General features: G+C 49.4%; 1 protein-coding gene across 4 annotated transcripts in view; it reads right to left on the minus strand.

Annotated features, from left to right (window-relative positions):
• Positions 1 to 366: 366 nt before the first annotated feature.
• VWC2L (von Willebrand factor C domain containing 2 like) overlaps positions 367 to 24,978 on the minus strand; it is a 45,358-nt gene continuing 20,746 nt past the window's right edge. For all 4 annotated transcript variants that reach the window (XM_039728825.1, XM_039728822.1, XM_039728824.1 and 1 more), the window contains one exon: positions 367 to 925. In XM_039728825.1, coding sequence (XP_039584759.1) covers positions 875 to 925 — 51 coding nt within the window. In that variant the 3' untranslated portion in view covers positions 367 to 874. The remainder of the gene's footprint in view (positions 926 to 24,978) is intronic.

Here is a 24,978-nt window from a genome sequence, read left to right on the forward strand (position 1 = left end):
TCCACCACTGATGCCCCAGCCAGGAATCACACACAAACAGGCCAGGTAAGATGTTGCTTTCATGGAGCACCTTCTGGTTGCTGCCCCAGCCTGTGGGCCCTGCTCCCATCAAGGTCACATTGACTGTGTAGGTGTCTTCAACTTTATTGTCCCCACTCAGTGGAGAAAGTGTAACACAGATACAGCTTTGTGTCGTGGCTGTCCAGTCTATACCTGTGCATCTACCTCGGTCCTGCTGCAGGTTACATTCCAGTTGGGATTTTTTTAACCCCCCCATCCCTTGTAATTTCTACCTCCCTCCGGTCCTTAGTGCCACCTGTGCTTACACGATACAAATGCTCCATCTATTGCTCCACTCGTAGCTGTATTGTCCCAATGATCCCAGCTTAGGAAGATACTTAAAAAAAAAAAAAAATCACAATAGCAAAAAACCTTCAAATAAATAGCTGTGAAAAACCCCAGATCCACACTGTAGAAAGTGAGAGCAGTGAATCCATCGGTGCTCGGAGGCATGGCCAGGCCAGGAAGGTGTGTGGGCTGTTTTCCTGCTGTCCTGCCCCACAGCAGAGCAGACACCGGGAGCAGAGTGTGAGCAGCAGGACAGGAGCTGCAGGGGCACGGGGACACCCTGCCCAAGGCACCCAGCTCTGCTCACGTGGCACCCACGCAGGGCTTGCAGCTGGCAGGAGGGCGGACACCGGGCAGCATCGAGGCCGTTCCTTCATCACCATCATCACCATCATCGGCATCGCGCGAGCGGGCGGCTGCCAGGGCTGCTACAGAGCCTGCTTGCCCTGGCACTCGCGCTTGGAGCACTGCGCTGGCTTCCACCAGTCCCCGTTGTGGCAGTGGCAGATGTTGCAGTCGTCCACCTTCACCTCGATGCCCGCGGGGATGATCGTGGTGCCCGCAAAGCAGTTGGGACCTGCAGAAACACACGGGGTAACAGGATAAATACTCCGTGTTGGATTGGGGCAGCACTCTGCCCTGAGCTGGGACAGGCAGGGACCAGGGCCAGCCCCTTGCTGTGCTCTGGTGTGCCACCAGCACTGCTGACATCTGCAGCAATGCTCCCACCTTGCTCAGTGCCCAGCCGTGGACCCACAGCAAGCCCTTCGCATTTTTTGGTTGCACTCAGGCACCAAAGGGGAAAATAAAGGCCTTGAAAGTTTCCTCTCTGTTTCTGCACCCAGCCCCTAGAACAAATGGCATTGGCAGTCAGCTTTTTCTACTTGGCTGACCACTAGTTTAGTACCTCTTTCTCCTTAAATTTTAGCTGCAGGATGGACAGGAGCATGAGGACACAGCCCAGCCCTCACTGCTCCAGCCTGGTAAAGCTGCAGGGACCAGAGCCAATCCAACCCCTAGAGCCATTGGCAGCCATGCTCCAACACCAGGTAACCCCAAGGACCTGCACCAGCTTGGAGCTATTAACCAAAAATTATTTCTTGAATCACCTCTCAAATTAGCTTTCTGATAAAATCTTGCTTATTCTCCTCAAGGGTAATTCCTTTAATCTGCTTATTATTGCTTTGGGTTTTTTTATTTTATTCTTTATTAGACAATATCAAAGCTGAGCAGCAAGTCAGCAAGGACAGTCACAGAATGGTTGGGTAGGAAGGAATCTTAAAGCCCTTTTCTCCTCCTCATAAAAGCTCCACAAATATCCACTGCCCATCTGTCCCTCTGCAAGATTTCTCCTCTTCCCCTCTCACTCCTTCACTGCTTAGTGCCAGGAACTAATGTCAGAGCCACACAAAAAATTCAAGGCAGTCACACTGCTGGCATGGGGGAAGCATAAAGACATTTGAAAAGTGTTTTGTGGTTCTGAAATGTCGCCCCTTGACTGGCCACCAGTTTTAATCTATGCCTCCAGTGCATGAGGTGCATTCCAAAGGTGAGTGTGTGCAGACATGGAATTACAGGCAAGTTGTTCCTTAAGGTTTAGGCTTAAGGCTGGGAAAGGGAAACAGGGTCCCTGAGGAGGCTGGAAGCAGGCTGAGCTGTAGCCAGCCCAGGGCCAGGGTGCCACGTTGTACAGTCTCAGAGAGCTGCTCATGATGCCCTGACCTCAGTAAGGTGACACTCAGGAGCCTCTGTTGAACAGGCCACAAGTCTGGCAGGGCTGGGCCTAACCAGACAATCCCGGGTAGCTGAGTGTTCCTTGTGTTTCAACACCCTCCTGCCTTCATTAAAGGCCCCCTCAAGCATGGCTCTACAGCAGCATTTCACATCCACCTTCATCAGGCCATGAGAGAAGGGCCAGAGGAAGATGCCTGGGATGGCTCCTGTGCAGAATTTGGGGTGACAGGGGTACCCCAGGGCTGCTGCTTCTGCAGGGGCAGGGGCTGGGAAGGCAGGCTGTGGCACGGGCAAGGTCTGGGCTGCTCTGTGCTGCCTCCTCCTTGGCTGGGCCACCACGTGAACTCCTTCAGGATTCCAGGAGGAAGCTTTTACTCCAAACAAGGAGATTCCACTACACGTGCTGAGCCAGAGCCTGTGAGTGGGGATGTTTTCAGGCTGGGCCTTGAGCTGGACAAGCTCCAAAGAGCCCCTCCAGCCTCAGCCATTACAAACTGCAAAGAACTTTAAAGGAGTTACCAGGCAAGAGCATGAGCAGAACAGCCAAACCCTACATTTGCACACATGGTATCTGTGTTTTTCCTTGCAGGCATGAGGTTAGAGCAGTCATGACTTGTTTTGGTCAGGAGCTGAAGATTTCCCAAATTGACATCTGTCTGGAAGACACCATCCTGGCTGGAAAGGCTGTGATTCCAACTGTGGTGTGTCTCTGGCAACCCACTGAAGTTGTCACACTTTCCCAGAGTCTCTGAGTCCCTGTGCTGGCTGTGCCACTGCCTGTGCTCTTCACCTCTGGTTTAATTCCCTGTTTCCTGGGCCTGGTGGGTGGGGGTGTGTTATGACCCAGCGAGGAGGTCACTGTCAGGTCATTTGCTGCTGTTAAATGTCCAGGGTTCAAATGCCATGAAAACTGCAGTAACTGCAGCTAGCTGTATGTGAAGTTGGAATGAATGCCTGGGATGGCAGGTCTGGCTGCCCATTGATATCAGGATGCCCAGGGTGAGCAGCCTCCACTCAACAGCCTGCCCTGCACTCCCACAGCAAAAACCTCCTTTGCCTTGTAATATAAACAGAAAAGCTTCCTCTGGAGATTAGGGTGGCAAGGAAAGGGGAAGAGCATCTCCTCTCTTTTTGCCCTGCCTGTTAAGCAACTCATTTGAGAGGCCAGAGCTGCCTCCACACCCACACGTGGCTCCAGACACATCTTCCCATTCCAGGACTGGGAACAGCTGGGAGGCTGGCACTGAGGAGCCAGCAGGTTTGCTCACTCAGGTGGGTCAGCTCTGCCTTCCAGACAGGCTCTGGGGTCCCAACATCTCCCTCATGGGACTTTGGCACCTCAGTGCTGCAGGCATCATGGTCAGCCAAGGGTGATGGCGTTGGGACTGGCTGATGGAGTGCTGCCAGTTGGGAAAAGGTTATTTTTCCTTCATCCTGCTTATCTGTACATTCCTTGGCTGCCCTTTCTCCTCCCAGCAGCCCCAGTTCTCTCCTCCCTCCTGAGCTTCCTCATTTATTAATGCCCCAGGACAGGGAGGAGCAGATGGCAGACACTGAAGAGGAGATGAATGGGGAGGGTGTGCTAAAAACATCACCTGCACCTCTGAGAGCCCCATGGAGAAGGGATTCCTTACTCTGGAGACAGCAGCACAGCAATGTCCCTGTCCCAGCCAGGGACATGGGGTAACTCTGCAAATCTGTAATTAAACACTAATGATCTGCCCCTCTGATCCCTGGTATCTGTTGAGCCTGGAAAGACCTGGCAAGCATCTCTAACAGAAAATCTTTGGGATACTGCCCCCATCCCAAAGGGATAAGGCAAAAGGGGAGATGACAGCTATGGTGGGTAAATCCCAGAGGCTGCCAAACCAGCATCCCTGGAGCTGCTGGCAGAGCTGCTGAACTGAGGGAAAAATCACAGCAATTGGGTTTGTTTTCTTTCTTCTTGGCTTTTAGCAAAATGGAGGAAAACATGACTCAGGGCTCTGCTGACATCTGCCCTCCTGTGGGATGTTCTGCCTCTCTCCTGATGGACTTCAGTAATTTTAATTTGGGCCAGCACTGCTCCTGCTCTGGGCTTTTTCTTTTCCAGCACTCTCAAAATAGCCCCCTCTGCATTGCCTGAGTGAAATGGTTTCTTTTGCTCACCACAGTGAGCTGGACAGAGCTTTATTGCATCCTCTCTCTCCCACTGCTCCCCCATTCCTACAGAAACATGGATTTCTAACGGAAGGCAAAATTTCCACACTGCATCTGTGATAATTCAACTTAAATTCCCACTGCCTGAAATCCAGTTTTCCAGCACAATCACTACCAGCCAGCCTCTCCCCCTCTGCTTTTTCTTCCTCCCCCATTCAAACTTCTCCCACTTTCACATGGAAAACTGGATCCTGTTTGTTCAAACTGGGATGCAGTGAGCATTGTACCTGTGGTGAAGGCGTGAGAAAGAGGCACTCAGAGAGGGAGCCTGCACTGCTGGAATTCAGATGAAAATGTGCCATGGCACAGAAAATGCTGCTTGGCTAGGAGCATAAGTCACCAGGGAGTTTTCCAGAAACTTTGGGATTTACAGAGCTGGCAGCTACTGGTGGAGATAATGTCCAGCACCTGGGGATCTGCACCTTGGAGGGGCTGCAGCCCTTAAAGCCACAACCAGAGCCCACAGCAAGAAATCAAGTCCTGTTTGTTTTGTTTTTCTGTGCAGCAGAGCTCAACAGACTCTTTTAAATTCTCTAATATTCTTTCTCCCTCCCAACATTTCAAAAGCTCAGGCCCCAACCCAGCACTGCCCTGAGCTTTTGCCACTGTGGCTGCTTGGAGGAACTGGATGAGACCAGGGTCTGCCAAATCAATGCCAAAACAAACCCCCAAAGAATGACACAGAACAGCAGTATGGGTTTTTAATTCTCATTCAAAGGAGGAGGCTGCTCAGAAATGTCTGATGACATGTCAGGAACATCAGGTTCCTTACAACAATAGCAGCAGGAACAAGAAGCTGCTTTGGGCCAGGGCTGATGTCCTGCTCTTGGTAAAAGCATCTTAAACCACAGCTTTGATGGTAACAGGACACTGATCACCCTTTGCCTTGCTCAGGGAGACTGATGGGAGGAGTGTGCTGCTCCCACAGACAGTGTAATAGTGAGATTTGCTTTGCTTAACATAGTTAATACTCATAAAAGCCAGCAGCACTCCAGGCTGTTTGCTAGAACAGCTGTGAAAATTTTTATGGAGATGTATTAGGGACATTCAGATGCTGGTTTGATGGGAGAGATGTTAAAAAAAATCATATTTGGTTTGTTGTTTGAGGAGAATGATGGAAAATTCTGCAACCATCTGCTGAAGATCAGGTGATGACCCTGCTCCACTGCACCCCTGCTCCAGAGGGAATTCAGGGGCCAGGCTCTCTCCCACAGCATGAGCTGATGCCTTGGAGCCCCTTGGTGCAGAACAGCAGCGTTCCCCCAGCTCCCTGTGCCTCCTCAGATGGTTTTACTGAACTCAGCAGCTCTGCCTGTGGCTTTCAGCAGCTTGGAATTTAGCTTTGTGTGTGCAGAGAAGCAATAAAAGGAAATCAAATGTTAATCAAACAGCAAGCACGGATCACTTCAGGCCAACTGTGATATTCAGATGTGCCCTGAATAGCATCCTGCCCCAGACAAAGCTCATCATCTCCCCCAGAACTTCTCACTGTGCAACCTCTGATTCCAGCAAGAGAGGTAGCTTCCCCTCAGTAAAATATGTCTCCTGCCACTTCTTTGAGAGCCTCCCCATCCCCATAGGAAATATTAAAGCTGACTCCAGGAGAATTTAGCTTATTCAGTCGATGGATTCCATCAAGGAGAGAGGTGCTGATGGCTACACTTATCTGCCTAGTTAAGACAGCTGCTAAATAGCAGCTCAATTCAGCAGCCATCCCTCAGACTCCCAAGTGGTGTGCCCCACAACTGAAGTTGCAAGAGATAAGTGCAAAACTGTGCTGTTTCCTGACAGTATTTAGGAGTGGATACCTCCTGGAACATCCCCCTGGATACTTGCTCAGCTGAATGAGGCTCGATGACTTTGCTTTTGGAGCTCCACCATGAACACAACTGGGCATGGGGGTTTGCTGTTAGCAGTGTGTCTTGGCCTGGGGAGGTGTTTCTGCTGAGCATGGCCAAGGGTCTTCCCAGTGGGAAGGCAGATTTTCCTCTGCATGTCTCCACAAAGCAGGCCTTTCCCAGGCTTCACCATGGCCATCCCACACCACAAGCCATGCAGTCTCCAGCACTGGGTCTGGTGCTGAAACAGCCCCTTGCAAAGCAGGCACTAAATGAGGATGACACTTGGAATCCACACAAGGATGCTCATGGATCCCCAACAGAAAAAGAGGAGAAACACAGCAGAATCCCCACTCTCTGTCACAGAGGCAAGAAATTGCCTGTGCCTGCATCTTGGGGGGACTTTTTCCATGTCCAGGCTGAACTCTGTGCTCAGAAGAGAAGGAAAACCACCACCTTGTTTTTCATTATGGCTGCCATTTCTGGAGGTAAACACCGCTCCTCTCCTCTGATCCTGCAGGATCTTTTCAAATGTTCATTTAGCTCTGGTGATGCTATTTATGTGATCACTTCAGATTGCAAGAAAAGAACTCAGTTTGTGGCTTTAATTAAGGAGTTGGGAAGGGAAGAAGTCCTGTTTTCACTGCCTGCTATGGAGAGTGCCAGCCCTGCTCTCTCTGGGGCAAGGAGGCAGCAGACAAAGCAGGAGGTGAGACACAAAGAAATCAGCTGGTGATGCTGAGCTTTGCCCTGCTGGAAATTGAATTTGGTGGCACTCTGCAGGGGCAGCTGAAAACCCCACCCCAAGAAAACAAGCCTTGACTTCCTTGTGTTAGAAGGAGGCCAGAGCTGGAGGTCCTGGCTCGGAGCATGGCTGAAGCCCGAGGGTGCACTGGGAGCAGGGCTGCCATGAGCCCGGGATGTGGGGCAGGAAGTTCTCACCCCAGGAACCCCTGGCTCTGATCCATGTTTGCCACTTCTCAGTGGTGGCAGGAGGGGCTGTGCTGTGGCTCTGCTGCTCCCTGCTCCTGCAGGTGATGTCCGTGTTCTCCAAGCTACAGAGGACACAGCTCCTCCCAGTACAAACACCAGGAGAAAAGAACCCCCTGGACTCCAAAGTCCATCATCACCCAACCACCCAACCTTCACGGAGACTCCTGCAGGGCTGGAAATGGGACTGCTTCAGGTCAGTGTCCCATCCTGATCACCATCAAGTCTGGAAGCTGCTTCTCAGCCTGCTCACACTCTCAGGCAGCAGTGAGCACTCCTGTGATGCAGAGACTGCATCAATGCATCATCTGCCCCCTCAGTAAAATCTGTATGCTGCTCCATTCTCAGGAGGCACTAAGAATTGAATCTACCAACCCATGCCAGCCTGAGTGCCACACATTAAACCTCTCTCCCTCCAGTGGCTCCAGCACACTTCCAACCCCCTGCCATTCAAAAGCTCAGGAATTGCTCTGTTCCCCTTTTTTTGATTGTTGTTGATATTTTAAAATACCAAAAGAAAGTCTTGGTCTCTGTCAGTTTAACCCCATTCCCCCTTGTCCTGTCACTGTGTGGCTCCCAGCTGTGGTAACAAGTGTCTCCTCCTTGAGGTGACCCCAAGGTGGAAGGTTCACTCCTCCCCTGCCACCCTGTCAAGCCAGCAAGGGAGAGCTGGCTCTGGCTAACAGCTCCTGGAGTCCTCTGGTGGTGCCTTCTGCATGTCCATGAGCTTTCAATCGTGTGCACCACTGCCCCAAAGAATTACTCTCCTCTGAAGCTGATCTGCAGCTCTTTTCCACCCTTCCTGCATTTTTCACTGCTCAGAAGTCAATGTTAACAGCCCTTCTCAAGTACTGCCTATTTACAGGAGAGATTTTTCCAGCCATAACTCACATTACTGGGTGCCTGAAATGCCTGAAAGTTATTTAATCTCTGTATTAAAATATACATATATCCTAGTCCAAATTAAATCCAAGTTGTTCACTCCAAGCCAGCCCTCCATCATTAGAAGGAATGCATTAAGAAGGCAAGGGGGGGCTGAAAAGCTCAATTCAGGTCCATGGGAGCTGTTCCACTGACTTTTGCCAGCCATGCAGCCCCACAATAAGGAAAATATAACCCAGCAGGAGCTCCCAGCCAGCCCAGTGGGACAGGGACATCCTGGCTCTCTGCACACCGAGAGGGTCACATCATCCAGGCTTTGCTCAGGCAATCCCAAGCATCTGCTGCCTTGGAGTCTAATGAAGGCAGGGGCATTTAGGGAACTCGAGTTCCCTGAGCTGTGAGCTGGCACCCAGTGACAGAGACTGATTTAGGCTCAGCGCTTTGCACTGCAGTTAGAAAAATACTGATGGCTCGTTATCCGTCTTAATCAGCAGCAGCAAACAAATGAGGGACAGGGAGACATCCAGAAGGGAATACACGCATTACTCCTCCTTATTGATAGCACAGTTACTTAATTTGATGTGGAGATGTAACTTGAGGCATCACTAAAGAGTGGAGCAGGGACGTTTTGGTGCAGGGAAGATCTATGGGTGCAATTTAAAAGCCGTCTGCGTGGCAGCCGTGACGTCCATGGGCGCCGACACCGATCCCCGCTCCACGGACAGCCTGGACACCATCCCTCAGCAAGACAAATGAGGACAGTGTCCCTTCCACAGCTAAAATGCATCAGCTGAAAATGCTGGAGCCCCACACCACTGTTCACCTCCTGTGCTTGAGGGATGAGCTGGACAACAGGGGACAAACCCAAGACTGAGCACAGAATCCCAGAATGGTTTGGGTTGGAAAGACCTTAAAGCCCATCCACCACCACCCTCTGCCACGAGCAGGGATATCTTCTGCTGGACCAGGCTGCTCCAAGCCCCATCCAACCTGTCCTTGGACACTTCCAGGGATGGAGCAGCCACAGCTTGCAGTGTCTGATGGCTTCTGGATGGTCATGTCCAACCCGCCCTTCCCTGGGCCCTGCCGTGCCGGGGCAGCAGAGCTCTGGGTCAGACCTTGGGCACAGCTCACTCGGGGAAGGCACGTGGAGATGGTGGAGCCAAGCTCATGATCTGGGCACACCAAAGAAGAAATAATGCAAGCAGTACATTTCCCACTGCTTTAGATGATGGTATCTGCCTCCCCACATGGACATTTCCCCCAGTCCTGTGCACCCTGCATCTGTTTCTGATTCCAAGGGCACCAAAATCAGAGCTGGGAGCACATCCAAGTGCACTTTGAGCTCCCTGCAAAACCTCCAGCTGCAGTCTGCCCATTTGACTGGGTTTCTAACCAGTTGTGGGTTAGGCATTGCTGCAGTGGGAATTAACAGGTATCAAATTCATAACCTTTTATTCACTCTGCTGACTCATACACCCCAGTGGAGGCAGCCTTGAAGTGACCTGGCTGGAGGAGCCAGCACGTGGATCAGCTCCCAGACAGCAGAAGAGCAATTCCCAGTGCTTCTGACTCATCTGTAAATCCAGGGCTTTCCCCCCTCCTTTTAGTGTAAAATACAGGCTGGCATTTTCAAAGTCACCTATGGGATTTACATACCAAATTCCTCTTCATTTTAAAAGGATCTGTGTGTGCAAACACCTTGATCAGCACTGAAAAGTTTAGTGTATGGTAAAAAAACCTGCAAAGGCAAAGAGCCCAGCATTGCATAGGCAGGAACTGTGCATCCAGAGCTGGTTTTCTGAACCAGCTTTTACTGTGCCCACTCTGGGCTGGAGAAGGAAAACTGTCACCTCAAAGCCAGTAGTAACCATCTATTAAAGCAGAAATCTGTGTTTCAACATTTACCTGAGCAAACAATCAGGATAAACTCTTACGAATATTTTTGCAGACAGTATAAATTTTTGGGAAAATAGCATAGAGTTTTTTTTTTTTTTAATACGGGTTAACTCTTAAGAATATTTTTGCAGACAGTATAAAGTTTTGGGAAAATAGCATAGATTTTTTTTTTTTTTTAATACGGGTAGATTGTAGTTGTGGGCAATGAAAAGCTGTTCTGAGGTAATTTTTACCTTTCAGGTAAGTAGCAGGCTTTCAAAAAGTTGTCTAAATAGGCACTTCCCAAAATGAATTCTAAAAGTACTGAAGGTACATTCATTTTTTCAGCAGTTCAAACATAGCATGAGGTGAGGTGGGTTTTTTTTTTTTCAGCTGGTATCAAATAGATTAATTTAAATTAAATTAATTAATAGACCTACCATTAAACTACTGCATCAGCTAACAATGTTACCAAATAAAATCAACAGCCAAAGGGACTTGGCTGCACGTTCACCCTGCAGTGCTCTGGGCAGTTCCCAGGACCCTGGACCCTGTCAGGGAGCAGGCAGTGCAGCTCCTGGTCCATGCAGGTGTGGGAGCACACCCTGATCCAGGAAAATAAGGGCCCAGACAGCACTGGATGCCAAAGCACCAGGCCTGTGGTCCCTGCCCAGGAATCTCCACTCAAAGGCAAAGGTTAACAACAGAAGAATAACAAGCAGGACTTCTCCCAGGACCCTGGACCCTGTCAGGGAACAGGCAGTGCAGCTCCTGGTCCATGCACACCCTGATCCAGGAAAATAAGGGCCCAGACAGCACTGGATGCCAAAGCACCAGGCCTGTGGTCCCTGCCCAGGAATCTCCACTCAAAGGCAAAGGTTAACAACAGAAGAATAACAAGCAGGACTTTTTTCCCGGGTCCTGTGAGCTTTTAGCCAACTTATTTGCCTCTTGGTTGTGCTTCATGTGAAAATATAATGATTTTTATGGGCCACTTTAACATTTTTATGTCTTTTTTTTCTTCAGAAAAAAAATCCCACATTTGGTGTAAGAATTAAAACAGTATTTCATGCTTAACTGCAATCACAGATGATGTATGGAGGAGAGCTGGCTTCATGTCAACTCAATATAAAGCCAGAATTGAATCTAACTTGGTCACTACAGCTGTGCGATGGTTTATGGGCTGAGGGGACTTTTTTCAGATCAGTCATAAATGAAATGGAAACTTTGACTGGGCTCATTTTGTATCAAACAGGAGCAAAAAAAGGCAGGGAAGAAGCAGGAGTGCTGCACATTTGTCTGAGCTGTTCCTTTAGAGGTGGACACCCAGCCCAGCACTGGGCACAAAGGCCCTGCCAGGGCATCGGGGCTTTCCTGAGCTGTGGGGAGCCACGTGCCTGGGATCAGCCTCCAGCTCCTGCCTGGAAAACAGCATCACTGCAGAACAGACCCTGTGGGATGGGGTCAGCTGATGGAGAAGTGCCCTCATGGCATGGATGTGATGCTCTGAGGGCACCAGCATGTCCCACTTGTGTTTCCCACCTGGTGACAGATTTTTGTGATGGCGGTTTTAAACGTGAGGTTGTGTTAGAAATGGGAGTTCAAAGCAAAGATAAAACTTTCCATGTAAAGGAGGAGCTGCTGTGGAAACAATTTCTTCCTGCTCTTGCCTTGTGTTTGAGTTGTTGGGATTTCTGCTGCTGACTTTGAGCAGAACCCATCTCCTGCTGCCCTCACCACTGTTCCCATCTCCCTGGCCTCCACAGTCTCCACCACTATTCCCAGCCTCCTGGCCTCTATGATGGACACAGAAATGATGGCCACGGGCAGGTAAGATGTGAAAGGGGAATTTAAGGTAAATAATAAAGTCAGTCAGCAAAGGATCCCCCTCCAGTCAAAGGATCGATCTCCTGGGGGGTGTTTAACAGTATCAGCCTTTGGATCTGCCTGTTTCCATCCCTATAAATTTAGGATGGGCTGCAGTGGCAAAGCTCCCACTTTTATGCAAATCCATACAAATGATTGATTACTTGTAGAAACAGAATAACCACAATGGCAGAAACAGTATTTCTTAGTTTATGTGAGGAATTTAATTGCTTGCCTGTGGCACAGAAAAGGAGAATCAGGAAAACATCTTCCCTGACCCCACCCCAACCATTAAGCCTGGTGTTAGACATGGCACTGCTGTGCCAAAATCTGAGGAAACAGATCATCTCCTGTGCATCTCCTGAGGAAACAGGAGGGGCAGGGAATGGAAGGGGCAGGGCAGGATGGGTGGGTGGATCCTGAGGACACACATGGGGAGAACAAAGCACTGCAAGGATGGGCACACCTTTGTCTGATGGACAGAAGGGACAAGCAGGGGTTGGTGCTTCTGGAATAAACAGGCCCCTAAACACTTCTGCTGCCACCTGCCCTGCTTTCTCCAGCAGCTGCAGAAGCAGCTGTAATCCATGTTTTGTCCCAGGTTCTGCCCTTCCCATGCTGTTCCACTCCCTGAATTTCACAGTGTCCAAGGCATTTCCAGGATGCTTTCAGATGGATCAGCAAGAGTCTGGCTGGTGCTGGATAAAATGAGTGGGGCTGGTTTTGCATGGGAACAGCTGCATTTAATGAAATCACCAATGAAAACAGGAAGGTGCTTTCCTTTGCTCACAGCCCTGGGTGTCACCAGGGAAGGCATAACCACGGTGCACATGGGCCTTTGTGCTCTACAGGTGTGATGTGCTGATGTGCTGGGACAGGACAGTTGTTTGGTGTCACCAGGGAAGGCATAACCACAGTGCCTTTGTGCTCTACAGGTGTGATGTGCTGATGTTCTGGGACAGGACAATTGTTCTGACAGCTGGGAATGATGAAAGGCTGTGGAAGAATGATGGTGCATACACGTGGTTCTGCATCCCTCCTGCCCAGACTTCCCAACTGCTTTGTTACCCTTCTCTGCAGTCAGTTTTTGTTATTTAATTCCTCAATGAAATTCTTGCTCACCCTCTGGTCTCACTGGCACCACGGATCTGAATGGCTCACAACCTGCTGTCCTCCCACCTGCCCCTGGGACAGGGAAGTGCATGGGCAAACTGAGGCACAGAGGCAGTGGGGGCTCATGAGGGGATGCAGGTTTTTCCAGCTAATGCCAGCAGAAAACTGGGTTTGACCTGCAGCAACAGGAAGGTTTGAGGCTGCAAACTGCCCTCTCGAGTGTGATGGGAATTGGCTCACCTTATTGGCAGGGGGAGAGAACTGTGGGACAGGGTGGCAAAGTGAGGGACAATGACATCCAAAAATTCCCCATTTCTGAGTGTTCCACACTCTTCAGCTAGTATTCCTTGCCTTGTTTTTCCTGCATTCATTTTGTGCCTCAGAAACTTTTTTTTTTTAAAGCAAGAAGAGGGATTTAGACATTAGAACAGCTTCTGACCTGATATGAGTTAATGATTTTATAAAACCCCTAAAAAATGCTTTACTTTAAAAGATTGATGTTTCCTATTGTATTTTTTTCAATGCCAATTAATTACTTAATTCATTAGCAATGTAACACAGGAATAGTCTTTGAAAATCTGCTGCTTTGTGTAGATGCCTTTAATTATGGATAATTAAATACTGTGGAAGGACCTGATTATACCTCTGAGCATTTTCTAATCTGGAAAATGAAACACACTCCTGTACTCCTGAAGACATAAAACAAAAGCTGAGCTCAACAGCCACAGGAAGTAAAAAAAGGTGGGAAAACAAACACCCCAAAAGCCAGAACCACTCCAAACCCTGCAGCTAAGAGAGGGTGGGAATTCCTGGGGAGGCTCCAAGGCTTTGTGCATGCCCTGACACAGGGATGGACCCAGCCCCTGCCTTGCTGGGGTACAAGGGGAGTCCAAGTGTGCTCGAGGTGGAGCTGCTGCAGCCAGCAAGCAAACATGGCCCACTGAACACACGTCCCTGTTAGCACTTGCTAAAGCTGGGAACAGATTTCCAGGTGGTCTCTTGTACAAATTGCAGCAATAGCCAAAAGTGTCACAAAGAGCAAAGCACTCTCCAAACAATCACAGCTGACCTTGGAAGAGGAGATCCTGCCAATGGCAGAACTTAGGCTGTTGGTTTCTTTCTGTCTCAGAGTTTTAGTCCCAGAAGGAAGCCAGGGAAATGCTTGTTTTGAAGACAGCATTGCCCCAGTGCCTCTGAGACAGATCGCTCCCTGACTCTCCTTTGCATCCTTCCTCCCTGGCCATGAAGTGATTGCCAAACTCAGGGAAAAAACTCCCTTGGCTTTATTTGTTTCTCAGCTGGCAAAGTTTTGGAGAAAAATTAGGACAGGTCTTGTGAAACGTTATGGGCAGGATGACATGAGGGGCACAAATACATGTCTGGCACAGATGGAACTGGAGACACTAAAAGAAGGGAAATGCCACTCACCCCTAACACAGGGGCTGCCTGCCTGCCTTAAGTCAAAGCAGCAATGTGGCACACTGCTACTGCATCCCTGCCCATGGCAGGGCATGGAGCTGGATGATCTGCAAGGTCCCTTCCTCCCCAAACCATTCTGTGGTGATCTGTGGGTGCTGAGGTCCAAGGGTGTGATGTTCCCTGCCCCAGAGACCCCTCCTGGGATGCACTGCCAAAATCCTTGACATAGCAGCTGATTTCAGCTGAGAAATGCAGAAACTCAGCCACCGTGGGGTGAAGAGCATGAGGACACTGCAGGACATGGGACACATTGCTGGGATGCAGTGCCCTTGGCATTTGTCAGGATTCCTACAGGATGCTGCCAGGTGCCAGGCCTGCCAGCAGTGCCAGACCCACTGCTGCTCCCACCTCTCCTGCTGGTGAACTTTGTGACATAATGAGCTTATATGAGGGGTTCTATTTAATTATTTTTGCCCAACAGATTAGTGGAAAACATAAAGTCAACTGTCTTGCTGACCCCCACAGCTGTGCCCTATTAATGCACACAGTGATGAGAACCATGGGGTTGGCCCCACCTCAGAGCCAACACTGAACGAGCCCGTGCAGTCCCTGGCTTCCTGCAGACCTTCCTGTGCCAACACTTCCTGTACCAGGGCACGTTGTGTCGGGAAAGCCCAGGCCTCAGTCAGGAGAACAAAAGGCACACATTTTCTTGATGCATCTTGAGCCTCACCTTCACATCTGGCAAATCCTATTCCAGCAAGGAGAAGCTTTCACACAGGGCTTTGGAAGGCTGGTGCATCCATGGGTGGAAGAGCCCAGCCTGTTGGGCCCAGGTTGTCCCAGGCAGTCTGATGGTGCCTGTCAGCATCCCACAAGAACCTGTCAGCCATTGCCACTGCTCTTAATTAGCTGATGCTCCCTCTCCTCTCCTCTCCTCTCCTCTCCTCTCCTCTCCTCTCCTCACTTTAACCCTTGGTTAGAAGAGGACACATGAAGCCAGGAGGGAGAGCACAGGCAGCACTCCCCTGAGAGGGAGAGAAGAAGCACAGGAGAAGGGGCAGTGCAAACTGCAAAAACACTGTGCACACAACAGGAGAGTGAGGAAATTCCTGGGTGTTCTTTACACGCCTTCTGTGGAGGGCACTCCTCTGTCAGCAGCTCTCCTCCAGCCTTTAGACCCATAGATAGGGGTGAGGCTAAATCTGTAAAGAAAAGTAGGCACCTTTATTTCAGGGGATGATGCAACTAGGAAACCCAAATAGCCATTTGGGCAGGGGTGACTCAAGTCTGGGTGAGTGGCCAAGGAGGGGCTTATGCAGCCACAGGAACTGGCCCTGACTCCTTTTTTGCATGTGAAACCTTCACTGTCGAGCTGTTAGGATGAATGGGAGAGGGGGCAGATCCCAGCTGCACACAAAACCTGGATGTTTCCCTGGCAGAAAGGCAGCCAGGCTGGTTTACAGGTTTACACCAGCCTCAGGGTCTGGATCACAGCATATTCACTCTTTGGGAGGGCATGATGTAGCCAAGACAAAAAGTGGTTTCTGTACAAAATGCAGCAAATATATCTAATAGTTGCTATTGTGGGCAGGTGTTCATTCTTTATCACAGTTTCCCATTTAATTTCCAATTTAATAATTACAGTTTGATGTTGCCTGTAATAATACATTTCTTTTTTTGTTTGGCACAGCTTGAAAAGTACTCAGAAATTCCCTCTTGCTGCTTTCCTTGTAGCACAGGCAGCTGTGAGGGGGGATCAGTGATTTCCTGGGTGTTGTAGCCCTTTCTGTGCGTGGTGATTGGTTTACAGGTTTACACCAGCCTCAGGTCTGGATCACAGCATATTCACTCTCTGGGAGGGCATGATGCAGCCAAGACAAAAAGTGGTTTCTGTACAAAATGCAGCAAATATATCTAATAGTTGCTATTGTGGGCAGGTGTTCATTCTTTATCACAGTTTCCCATTTAATTTCCAATTTAATAATTACAGTTTGATGTTGCCTGTAATAATACATTTCTTTTTTTGTTTGGCACAGCTTGAAAAGTACTCAGAAATTCCCTCTTGCTGCTTTCCTTGTAGCACAGGCAGCTGTGAGGGGGGATCAGTGATTTCCTGGGTGTTGTAGCCCTTTCTGTGCGTGGTGAGAGCTTCCAGGGATGGGGCAGCCACAGCTTCTGTGGGCACTCTGTGCCAGGGCCTCACCACCCTCACAGGGAAGAATCTCTCCCAGGTGTCTAAACTGCCAGTGGGAAGCCATTCCCCCTTGTCCTGTCACTCCAGCCCTTTGTGAATAGTTCCTTTCCATTTTCCTTGTCAGCTTCCATCAATCCTGGACCTGGTGACTTACCCAGGTGAGAGGGAGAGCCAAGCAGGAAGGACATTTCCCATCAGACACAGAGCTATTTCTCCTATCCCTCTCCCACTCACCTGGGGAGGGAAAGTCAAAGGTGCAAACACTTTCTGCTTTCAGTAAAAATCAGAGCTGAAATAATAAGGCAAAAAGCCCCTTTGTTTCTGTCTTCCCCAGTGAAATATTCCAAAGTATAAAATAAAGATCTACATCTAAAACCACACCACCCTTTTATCCTCCCAGATTTGAGGGAGTTTGTTCTGAAAGCATTAACTGGGGCATCTCATCACTTCCATTTTTTTCCTAAACCTTTCTAACATAGGAGCAGCGAGTTTGCTGTAATTGGCCCTTTTCCCAGGGAGCTTTCAGTGAGTCAGCATTTTCTGACCAACATATTCCCATCTTCTTCAAATACTTTCAGGCAGCTGCAGTGAAAAAAGTCAGAACTTTGGCAGCCTGGGGAGAACTTTGTGTGTTCTTCTTCACAGAAGAAGACTGTTCCCAACAGATCCCTGGGCAGGACACCAGCACTCCTCTTTTTGGAGCACCATCTCCTGCTCCATTTATTCTAACAAACTGCTTCCCTTCCAGCACTACCTGGCACAAAACATCTGTAACTGGGGCAGACTGTGGTTAGTTGATGTAAGAGGAGTTACACCAGTCTGCTGTGCTGGAAGCATGGTTAGGACCTGGGGTACACCAGTTGTGATACTGTTCTGTAATGACTCCTTTTTCTTTGAACTCCTCATGAGTTCCTTGAGGGGATTATTATTCCAGAAGTGGGTACAAGTGCAGTATGGACATCCTGGAGTTCACCTCCCACTACGAAGTGCTGATAGGGTCACATGGGTGACCCCTCTACCCCTGAGCTGCATCAGCATGGCCAGAGCTGCAAAGACTCAGGCCAACCCCACCTGCCACAGAAAAGAAAGCAACATCCTCTCCTGTTCCCACCAGGCTTTTATTTGCTCATGACCAAGCCTAAGCTCTTCAGTCTTGGGCAGCAATTCAGAGCAACACTGCAGAAAACACAAACAAGGAGAGCAAGAAAGGAAGCTCTGCACCAGCCAAGCTCTTCTGCAGCCTGTGCTGCAGCAGCAGTGCCCTGACCTGCACTGACAGCTGAAGGCACCCATGCAAAGGCAGAGCAAGGAGCAAGGCAGCTGGAGTGAGGGGTGGGCCAGTGGGAGAAGGAGATGGACGCTGATGTTTGTGGACAGCAGAGCACCTTGCACAACAGGGACTTATGTGATGGCTGGCACTGTCCCAGTCCCAGAGGCAGCACAGCTCCACCCGTCACACAGCAGCACCACTGCCACCCGCACACTGTGTCCTTGCACCCTCACCTGGCAGTGCTGCACCAAACTGAGGGTCCCCTCTGGCAAACAGCTCCATCAGAACTGCACTTATCTTTGCTCTGCTAGGTGATGCAGTTCACCAGCAAATCAGGGAGAGAGATGAAGAAAAATACACCTTCAAGCCGCTTTTTAGTGTCTCCAGCCAAAGTGATGGGTGAGCTGGCAAGTGACAGGCTGGGGTGCTGTATGGCCACACAGTAACAGCCAGGCTGAAATCACTGCCCTGCTGCCCTTCAGAGCTGTGCCCGTGTGGGAGGGACAGAAGGCTGCCCTGGAATGCAGCACCCAGCCAAAGGAGAGGGGATGGAGGTGTAGGAAAGGTGGAGACAAAAAAAGGAAGCAGGAGGAGAAAACTTGCAAGCGTCTTTCTTAATTCTAAGTGTTCTCAGACTTGCTTAGCTCTAATCTTTAATTCATATTTTCATTACAATCTCTTTGCTCTGTCAAGTCTGCATTTCATGTAAAAAGAGCAGCTCAAACATAAATTATTTGAAATAAGTCAACCCCTTCTTAAAGACCTCTACTCTACATATGTGTAGGCTCCAATAAAGAAGCATTAAACATTCATCAAATCAGAAATACACGAAGACAGTGTCTGCCACTCTCATACAGATATGCTTCACACTCCCAACCTCCTAGAGCAGCCAAAGCAAACCCTCTCTACTCCTTCCAGAGCCCCTGACCATGCAAAACACCCCAGCCTCCTGCAACGTGCCTCTGGGCCCCCCAGAGGTATCAGCAGGTCAGAGCCTCAGCTGGAGTAAGCCAGAGTGAAACCATGCTGTGTTTTACACCAAGTGACACCGACACAGGATTTGGCTTTCAGCTTCTCTTGCAGCAAAGTGGTTTCCAGCAATGTCATTGCATCATAAAATCACTTTTGGTATTTTAAAGTCACACCAAGAACCAGGTGGAGAACAGCAACACGATGCCTGCTTTAATTTCAGTACTGCCCAGGCTCCTGCAAAGGAACCTGGCTTCCCAGTGGGAATCTAGGAACTCTTCCCTCCCCTCCAAAAATCCCCTAGCCCAGCCCTGCTCTACAAGGCACGATCATGATGACAGTGAACCTTGAGCTACCACTCTCACAGGCCAGTGCACACAAACTTCAGCAACATCTCCCCAGGGGGGAACAACCAGGATGAGCAAAAGCTTCTTCATAAATATTTCTGAGTTTGAAGAGTAATGCAGAGCAGGTAACGTGTTTGCCACATCTCTGAGAGCAGTGTCTGCTGAAAGGGAGCTTTGGAGCTGGTTCTGTCCCACAAAAGGCTCCTCATGACCCTGACCCTTCTCTTCAGGGTGCCTGTGACACTCATCTGAACTCGGCTGTGCTGGAAGCACAGAGGCATGGTTAGGACCTGGGGTACACATTCAGGGTAGCAGCTTTCAGAGCCTTTTCCTGCCATCTTTAATTTGTGCATTATCCCTTTCTTGCTTGCTGGGCAGAGGCAGAGAACACAGAGGCTTGGGAAGCAGCAGGTGACCCGTGCAGGTGACCACACCAGGTTCAGGGGCTGCTGTCCCGCTGGCTCCAGGCTGCAGCTCCCTGGGAATGGAGCTCTTCCAGCAGCATCCCTGGCACTGCTCAGCCCAGCACCCCGGCTTTGTGTGAGCACTGAGCTCTGGGACGGGCTTGATCACATGAAGTGCTGCTCAGTTCAGGGCTTTTTTGCTCTCCAAAGGCTTTTCCTCTTCCTCGTCGTTCTTAGTCTCACTTCCTCTGAAACTTCACAAGGTGGCAGATTCAACTCAGCCCTCCCTGATGCTGTCTAACCAGGATGGCTAATTTTGGAAGTTTCAACTTTTCCAAAGCTTTTCACTGTTATAGGGGACTCTTCCAACAGCTGTGACCAGCAGGGCATTTGAGCATCTGGATAATCCAAGTGCTGCAGATTTCCAAAGCAATGGAGGATCTAGCTCTTGACAGATGCTTTCATGTCTAATTCTCAAACTACCAGCAAGTTCAGCATCTACCTGCCTTTAACCCCTTGGCCTGAAGTGATCAGATGGACAGATCCGCTGAAAATCAGTTCCAGGGAAATGACTTCTCAAGGAACAGTAAAGCAAGCACTGGAGTATTTTGTCAGGTTGGTGTCTGTCTGGTCCACATACACCTCCTCATTTTCAGTCTTGATCTTCTACCAGCTTTCAAATCAATCCTCTTCCTCTGTTGGTAATCAAATCACTGCTTCAATTGTGCTAAAAGGGCACCACAGTTCACACTCCTGCTGGTCATCACCAAGAACATCATCCAGTCCTTCCCGTGGCCCCTCGGGCTCACACCTGAAGGGGGTGGTGGCCGTGGGGGTGACCAAGAGCCCCAAAAGTTGGCTGCCATCAGCAATTCCCAACCATGCAGGGTGACATGGCCATGCTATGCTACTGCCTTCAGCTGCCAGGACCTGGGGAGAGGACGGTGGAGTCCAGCAAAATCCGGCGTGGGGAGCACTTCTTCTCCTTGGCTGGGCACATTCCCTTGCATCTGCACAGCCAGCCAGCACATTGCATAGACTGGGACTGAAGGGGGTTTAAGTGCAATCTTAAAATCTGGCCATTTCAGGAATTCCTGAAATAAATTAGAAGAGGAATTTTATTTAGTTGTTGTTGTTTTATTTTCTCTAAAGGGATCTCCCCATGGCTCCAAATCACTGTTTTCCACAAAGTAAATGAACATGAAGTCTTCTCTCATCCTCTTGCCACAATTTCTGTGTCGCCTTTATCCTCCAACAGTTGCATTTAATCAAATGGCAGACAAAACATTCTGTCCCCAAATCCTTCCCTCTTTTTTCCTCGAATTTTAGTAATTTTTTTCCATGCTTCCTTGATTTTTTTTGTCACTGATCAAGTTGGAAGCAGAAGCTTTCCAAAACAATGACCTGGAGCTTCAGCGATCCACATCTTGCAGATAAATAACAAGCTACATTTATGCAATAAAGCACCAGCATTGGATTATTCCATATTAAAACCATGGCACTTTTCAAGCAGCGATAATTTGGAATAACACAGCCTATGTGGGGAAGGGTTTTTGTCAGTACTGGTTACCAACATGCACTGTTAATCCATCACCTTCACCTACAAGAATTTACAGGGAGATGGAGCCTTTTGTCCTGCAAAATCCCAAAGGGTTTTGCAAAGTGGACAGCTCCCATTTCCCTCCCAGGGCAATCCCTGGGCAGGGGTTTGGCTGTCCCTGGCTGGGAAGGAAGAGTCCTGCTCCCTGACTGCATCACCAGTGCCTCTTTCTGCAGCATCCAGGCATTCCTGCCCTGCTCACTCTGGGAATGGAAATGAAGCTCAGGAACCACCTGGCTGGGCAGGACAGGAACAGCCTGGCCCATGCCCAGACACCAAGTGCCCACAGCTGTTCCAAAGGGACACCCCCTGGGCACTCCCAGACACCTCCCACTCAGAAAAAATGCCTTTCTTCACAGCACTTGTTAAGAAAAGGCAGCATCAAAGGTCTGCCCCAGGTGTTATTCTACACAGAGACACGCAAAGCTCACTCAGGGACACGTGTAACACGGGTTTGTTTGCCAAAGGAGAGGCTTCAACAGGCTGGGAAATCCCTGGGGGGTTCCTGAGCAAGACACACTGTGTTACAGCAGGATCAGGCTGGGGTGCAGAATGCTTATTTCAAATTAACTCCAACAGAGAAATAATGAGCAGTGAGTTTATATTTCAGTAAATTAAGAGAGAAGCTTAGGTAACATGTGGGTTTATATGCATGGAAATAAATTATTTACTCACGTTTGTGCTCATGCCCTCCAATATGAAGATATTTGTAGGGATTTATTAATATTTATACCACATTATAATAAATACCCACAAGAGCTTTGTATGAAGACATGCTATTTTACCAAGTTAAAATCTGTTGAAGGTCAAAGGGATCTTTTACCTGTGTGTGGATGGCAGGATCAGCCTCTTTACTTGGAAATCTGTATCAATCCTGATAATTTAAAACTTTAATTAAAGACTCAGTGACAGATTATCTACAAAATGTCTTCCTGGTGCCCAGTATTCCATCACAAATGTCTTCAGAAGCCCAGGCTGAGTAAGCACACTTGCCAGGAAATATTTCACTGTGGACACGTTAGCTTTTATCTGGCTCATTGGGTAACAAATTCTTTTGTTGAGGACTGGTGACAACAAAAATTAAACTAGAGGCAAAACCAGACCCCAACCCAAAAATTTATAATATTTGTTTTTTTTATCCCTCAACAAAATGAAGCACAGGGAATTTCTCCCTTTGTGCACTGTGGTAGGTGAGAGTTGCTTGGAGCTGGCAAAGCAGAGGAACCCATTCAATGTGGATCACAGATTAAACCAGATGAAGCGATGTGAGGGGTGATGCAGCAGGGATGACCCCATCCCAGCATCCTGCACCATTCCCAGGCCACATCCAAAGGGTAGAAGGAAATAGGAAGAGCCACCTCCAAGTGCTGCACAGAAAGGGAGTTAAAGCACACACCCCAATACCAGGGCTCACCCCACAGCAGTGGGTGGGTTGGGACAAGCAGAGGTCTGGGAATGAAGAGCACAGGGTGAGGAGAGAAGGGCCCAGGAACACCACACAGGCACCTCTACAGCCCTGGCCATGGGAGCATGCAGACCTCACTGGGAATTTTGGCTTGGAAAGGCTCTGGCACAGGCAGAGTGGAGGGATGTTCTCACAGAACTGCTGCAGAACCTGGGGCAGGAGGGACAGAGGTGGTGGCACCACGAGCTGGACCCTGACAGTGACAGGCCACTTGGAGATCCTGCAGAGGAGAGAGTTAACAGCAGTGACACACTTTTGTCTGGAGAAGTCACAGGGACTGGAAAGAACAACTCGAGGCCATAATTCTGCAGTCTGTCACTACCAGGAAACGTGAAATCCAGTGACCTTTCATCTCTGTGACAGAAATGCTGCGCAGCACCTGGAGCCATCGCCCTCAAAATCCACTCTGACAAATTGGATGATAGGACATGAAGGAGAAAACGTCCTCTGCCTCCTTCACCCCCAGACTGGAGCCTCCCAGTGAAGCCTGCATGCTCCGTGTGCAATGTGGTATCCCTTGCCAGGAAGGGCCAGCCTTGAATGAGCTGCTGTGGTTAGTGAGGCACAAGATAACAATCTCATTTCTTTGGCCAAGAAGGAACAAATCTCCAAAGCCATTTGTTCAGACTGCTCTTAAATGATGGGGGAGAAATCGGTATTGGCTTTCCATGAATCTTCAGGCCAGGAATGTTAGAATCAACAGATTTTTGCATTATCACAGAATTACAGAATTCCAGACTGGTCTGGGTTGGAAGGCATCTTACAGGTCAACCCCTTCCAACCCCTGCCATAGGCAGGACACTTTCCACTATCCCAGGTTGCTCCAAGCCCAGTCCAACGTGGCCTTGGACACTTCCAGGGATGGGGCAGTCACAGCTGCTCTGGGCAGCCTGTTCCAGTGCTCACTGAATCACAGCACTTCTGCCCTTGGCAGAACATAGCTAATAAGATTATGAAAATCTACCTGGCTTTATGGAAAGAGAATTATTCTCTCATTAATAGCAGCAACAGCTAAACAAGCAGGCAAGCCATGCTCCTAGCAGAGCGCAGCAAATGATGCAGGGCTGTGTTTAACCTAAAATGAGGATTTCCCTAAGCAAAATTTTAAGGGGTAGCTTTTGAATTGAGTATTTGCACCACAGAGATTACTCCCCCACAGTAACTGTATTCCTTGAGCTCTTCTGTTTGTCAGTCTGAAATTACAACCACAGGGACTAAAACATTTTCATCACACCAGAACACGGCACTGTGTCTTCACCACTTCGGCAGAAGACAAAAGCTACTGAATGGAAGGAAAAAAATAAATTTAAAAAGGGGTGTTTCAGTCATTTAAGTGAGTCTGTCAGCTTGTGTTATCTTCATGCATTTGTGAAACTGAGCTTTAATTGACTGGCTGAAGTGGAGAGCTGAAAGACAAAATCTTGGTCTCAAGATGAACAGAGAGCTGCAAACACTGTGGTCCTCATTCATTAGGATGTGTCAGAGGGATTCAGATGGGAAGGGACACAGGAATGGCTGCTACTCCCACTTGAATCTCCAGACTGTAAGAGAAAGGTGTGTGCCACACTCAGCCACATCCAAGAGCAGTAACAAACTCTGATCATCAGAGTCCCCACGACACAGGAGCTGCCTTGGTGCCTACCAATTTCTATCACTGTGGGAATCACTGCATTACATTGTGAAGACACAGCCAAAACTGCCAGCTTGGCCCAGCTATAAGCCAGAGCAGCAGGAGGAGCAGAAAGCCCTTCCAGCTGAGGGGTCTCCATCCCTGCAGCCAGGCTGGGGCAGCAGGAGGGGTTCAGCTCCCCGCACAGCACCCCCATGCAGACATGCTCCTCCATCCCAAGGAACAGCCACCACCCTCCACTGGCTGAGCTGTGCTGCAATCCCCAGAGACCAGGATTCCCAAAGCATCCAGGCTGCTCTGAAAGGGATGATGAGAATACATCCCTGCCTAAAACAGGCCTCAGATGTAGAGCTTTATGTGTATCCCCAAGAGATGAGCAAAGAGATGAGTGGAGAGATTTGGTAAAACCACGGATGAAGGCTCCTGGTTTCCCTGTGAGGGTTCCAATGACCTCACTGTGTCCCACAGTCCATTCAGCACACAGCTGATCTTCCTCCTCTCCTGCTGTCCTTGTCCCCACCAGCAGGAGCTGCTCTTTCCCTTTCCCCTGGTGTTTGGGGCACGCTGTTCTGGGAAGAGAGATGCCTCTCAGCCCTGGTCACCAGGGGTGTCGGGGACTGCATCACAGAATGCCACCAACCCCCCAGAGGGAGCACGTGATCCTGTGTCGGAACCCAGGACATCTCTCGGCATGCCCTGGATGTCTCAACGCCCTGGCAGGCAGAACGTGAACCGAAGACTTCTCGTTTCCTTCTTCGGCTGCTGGGTTGGGGAAAAGAGATTTTTAACAGAGACACACCTCGGGATCTTCCCAACTAGACCAGACCAG

The sequence above is a fragment of the Passer montanus genome, unplaced genomic scaffold (genome assembly GCF_014805655.1).
Source record: "Passer montanus isolate IOZ18808 unplaced genomic scaffold, ASM1480565v1 scaffold66, whole genome shotgun sequence".
Taxonomy (NCBI): Eukaryota; Metazoa; Chordata; class Aves; order Passeriformes; family Passeridae; genus Passer; species Passer montanus.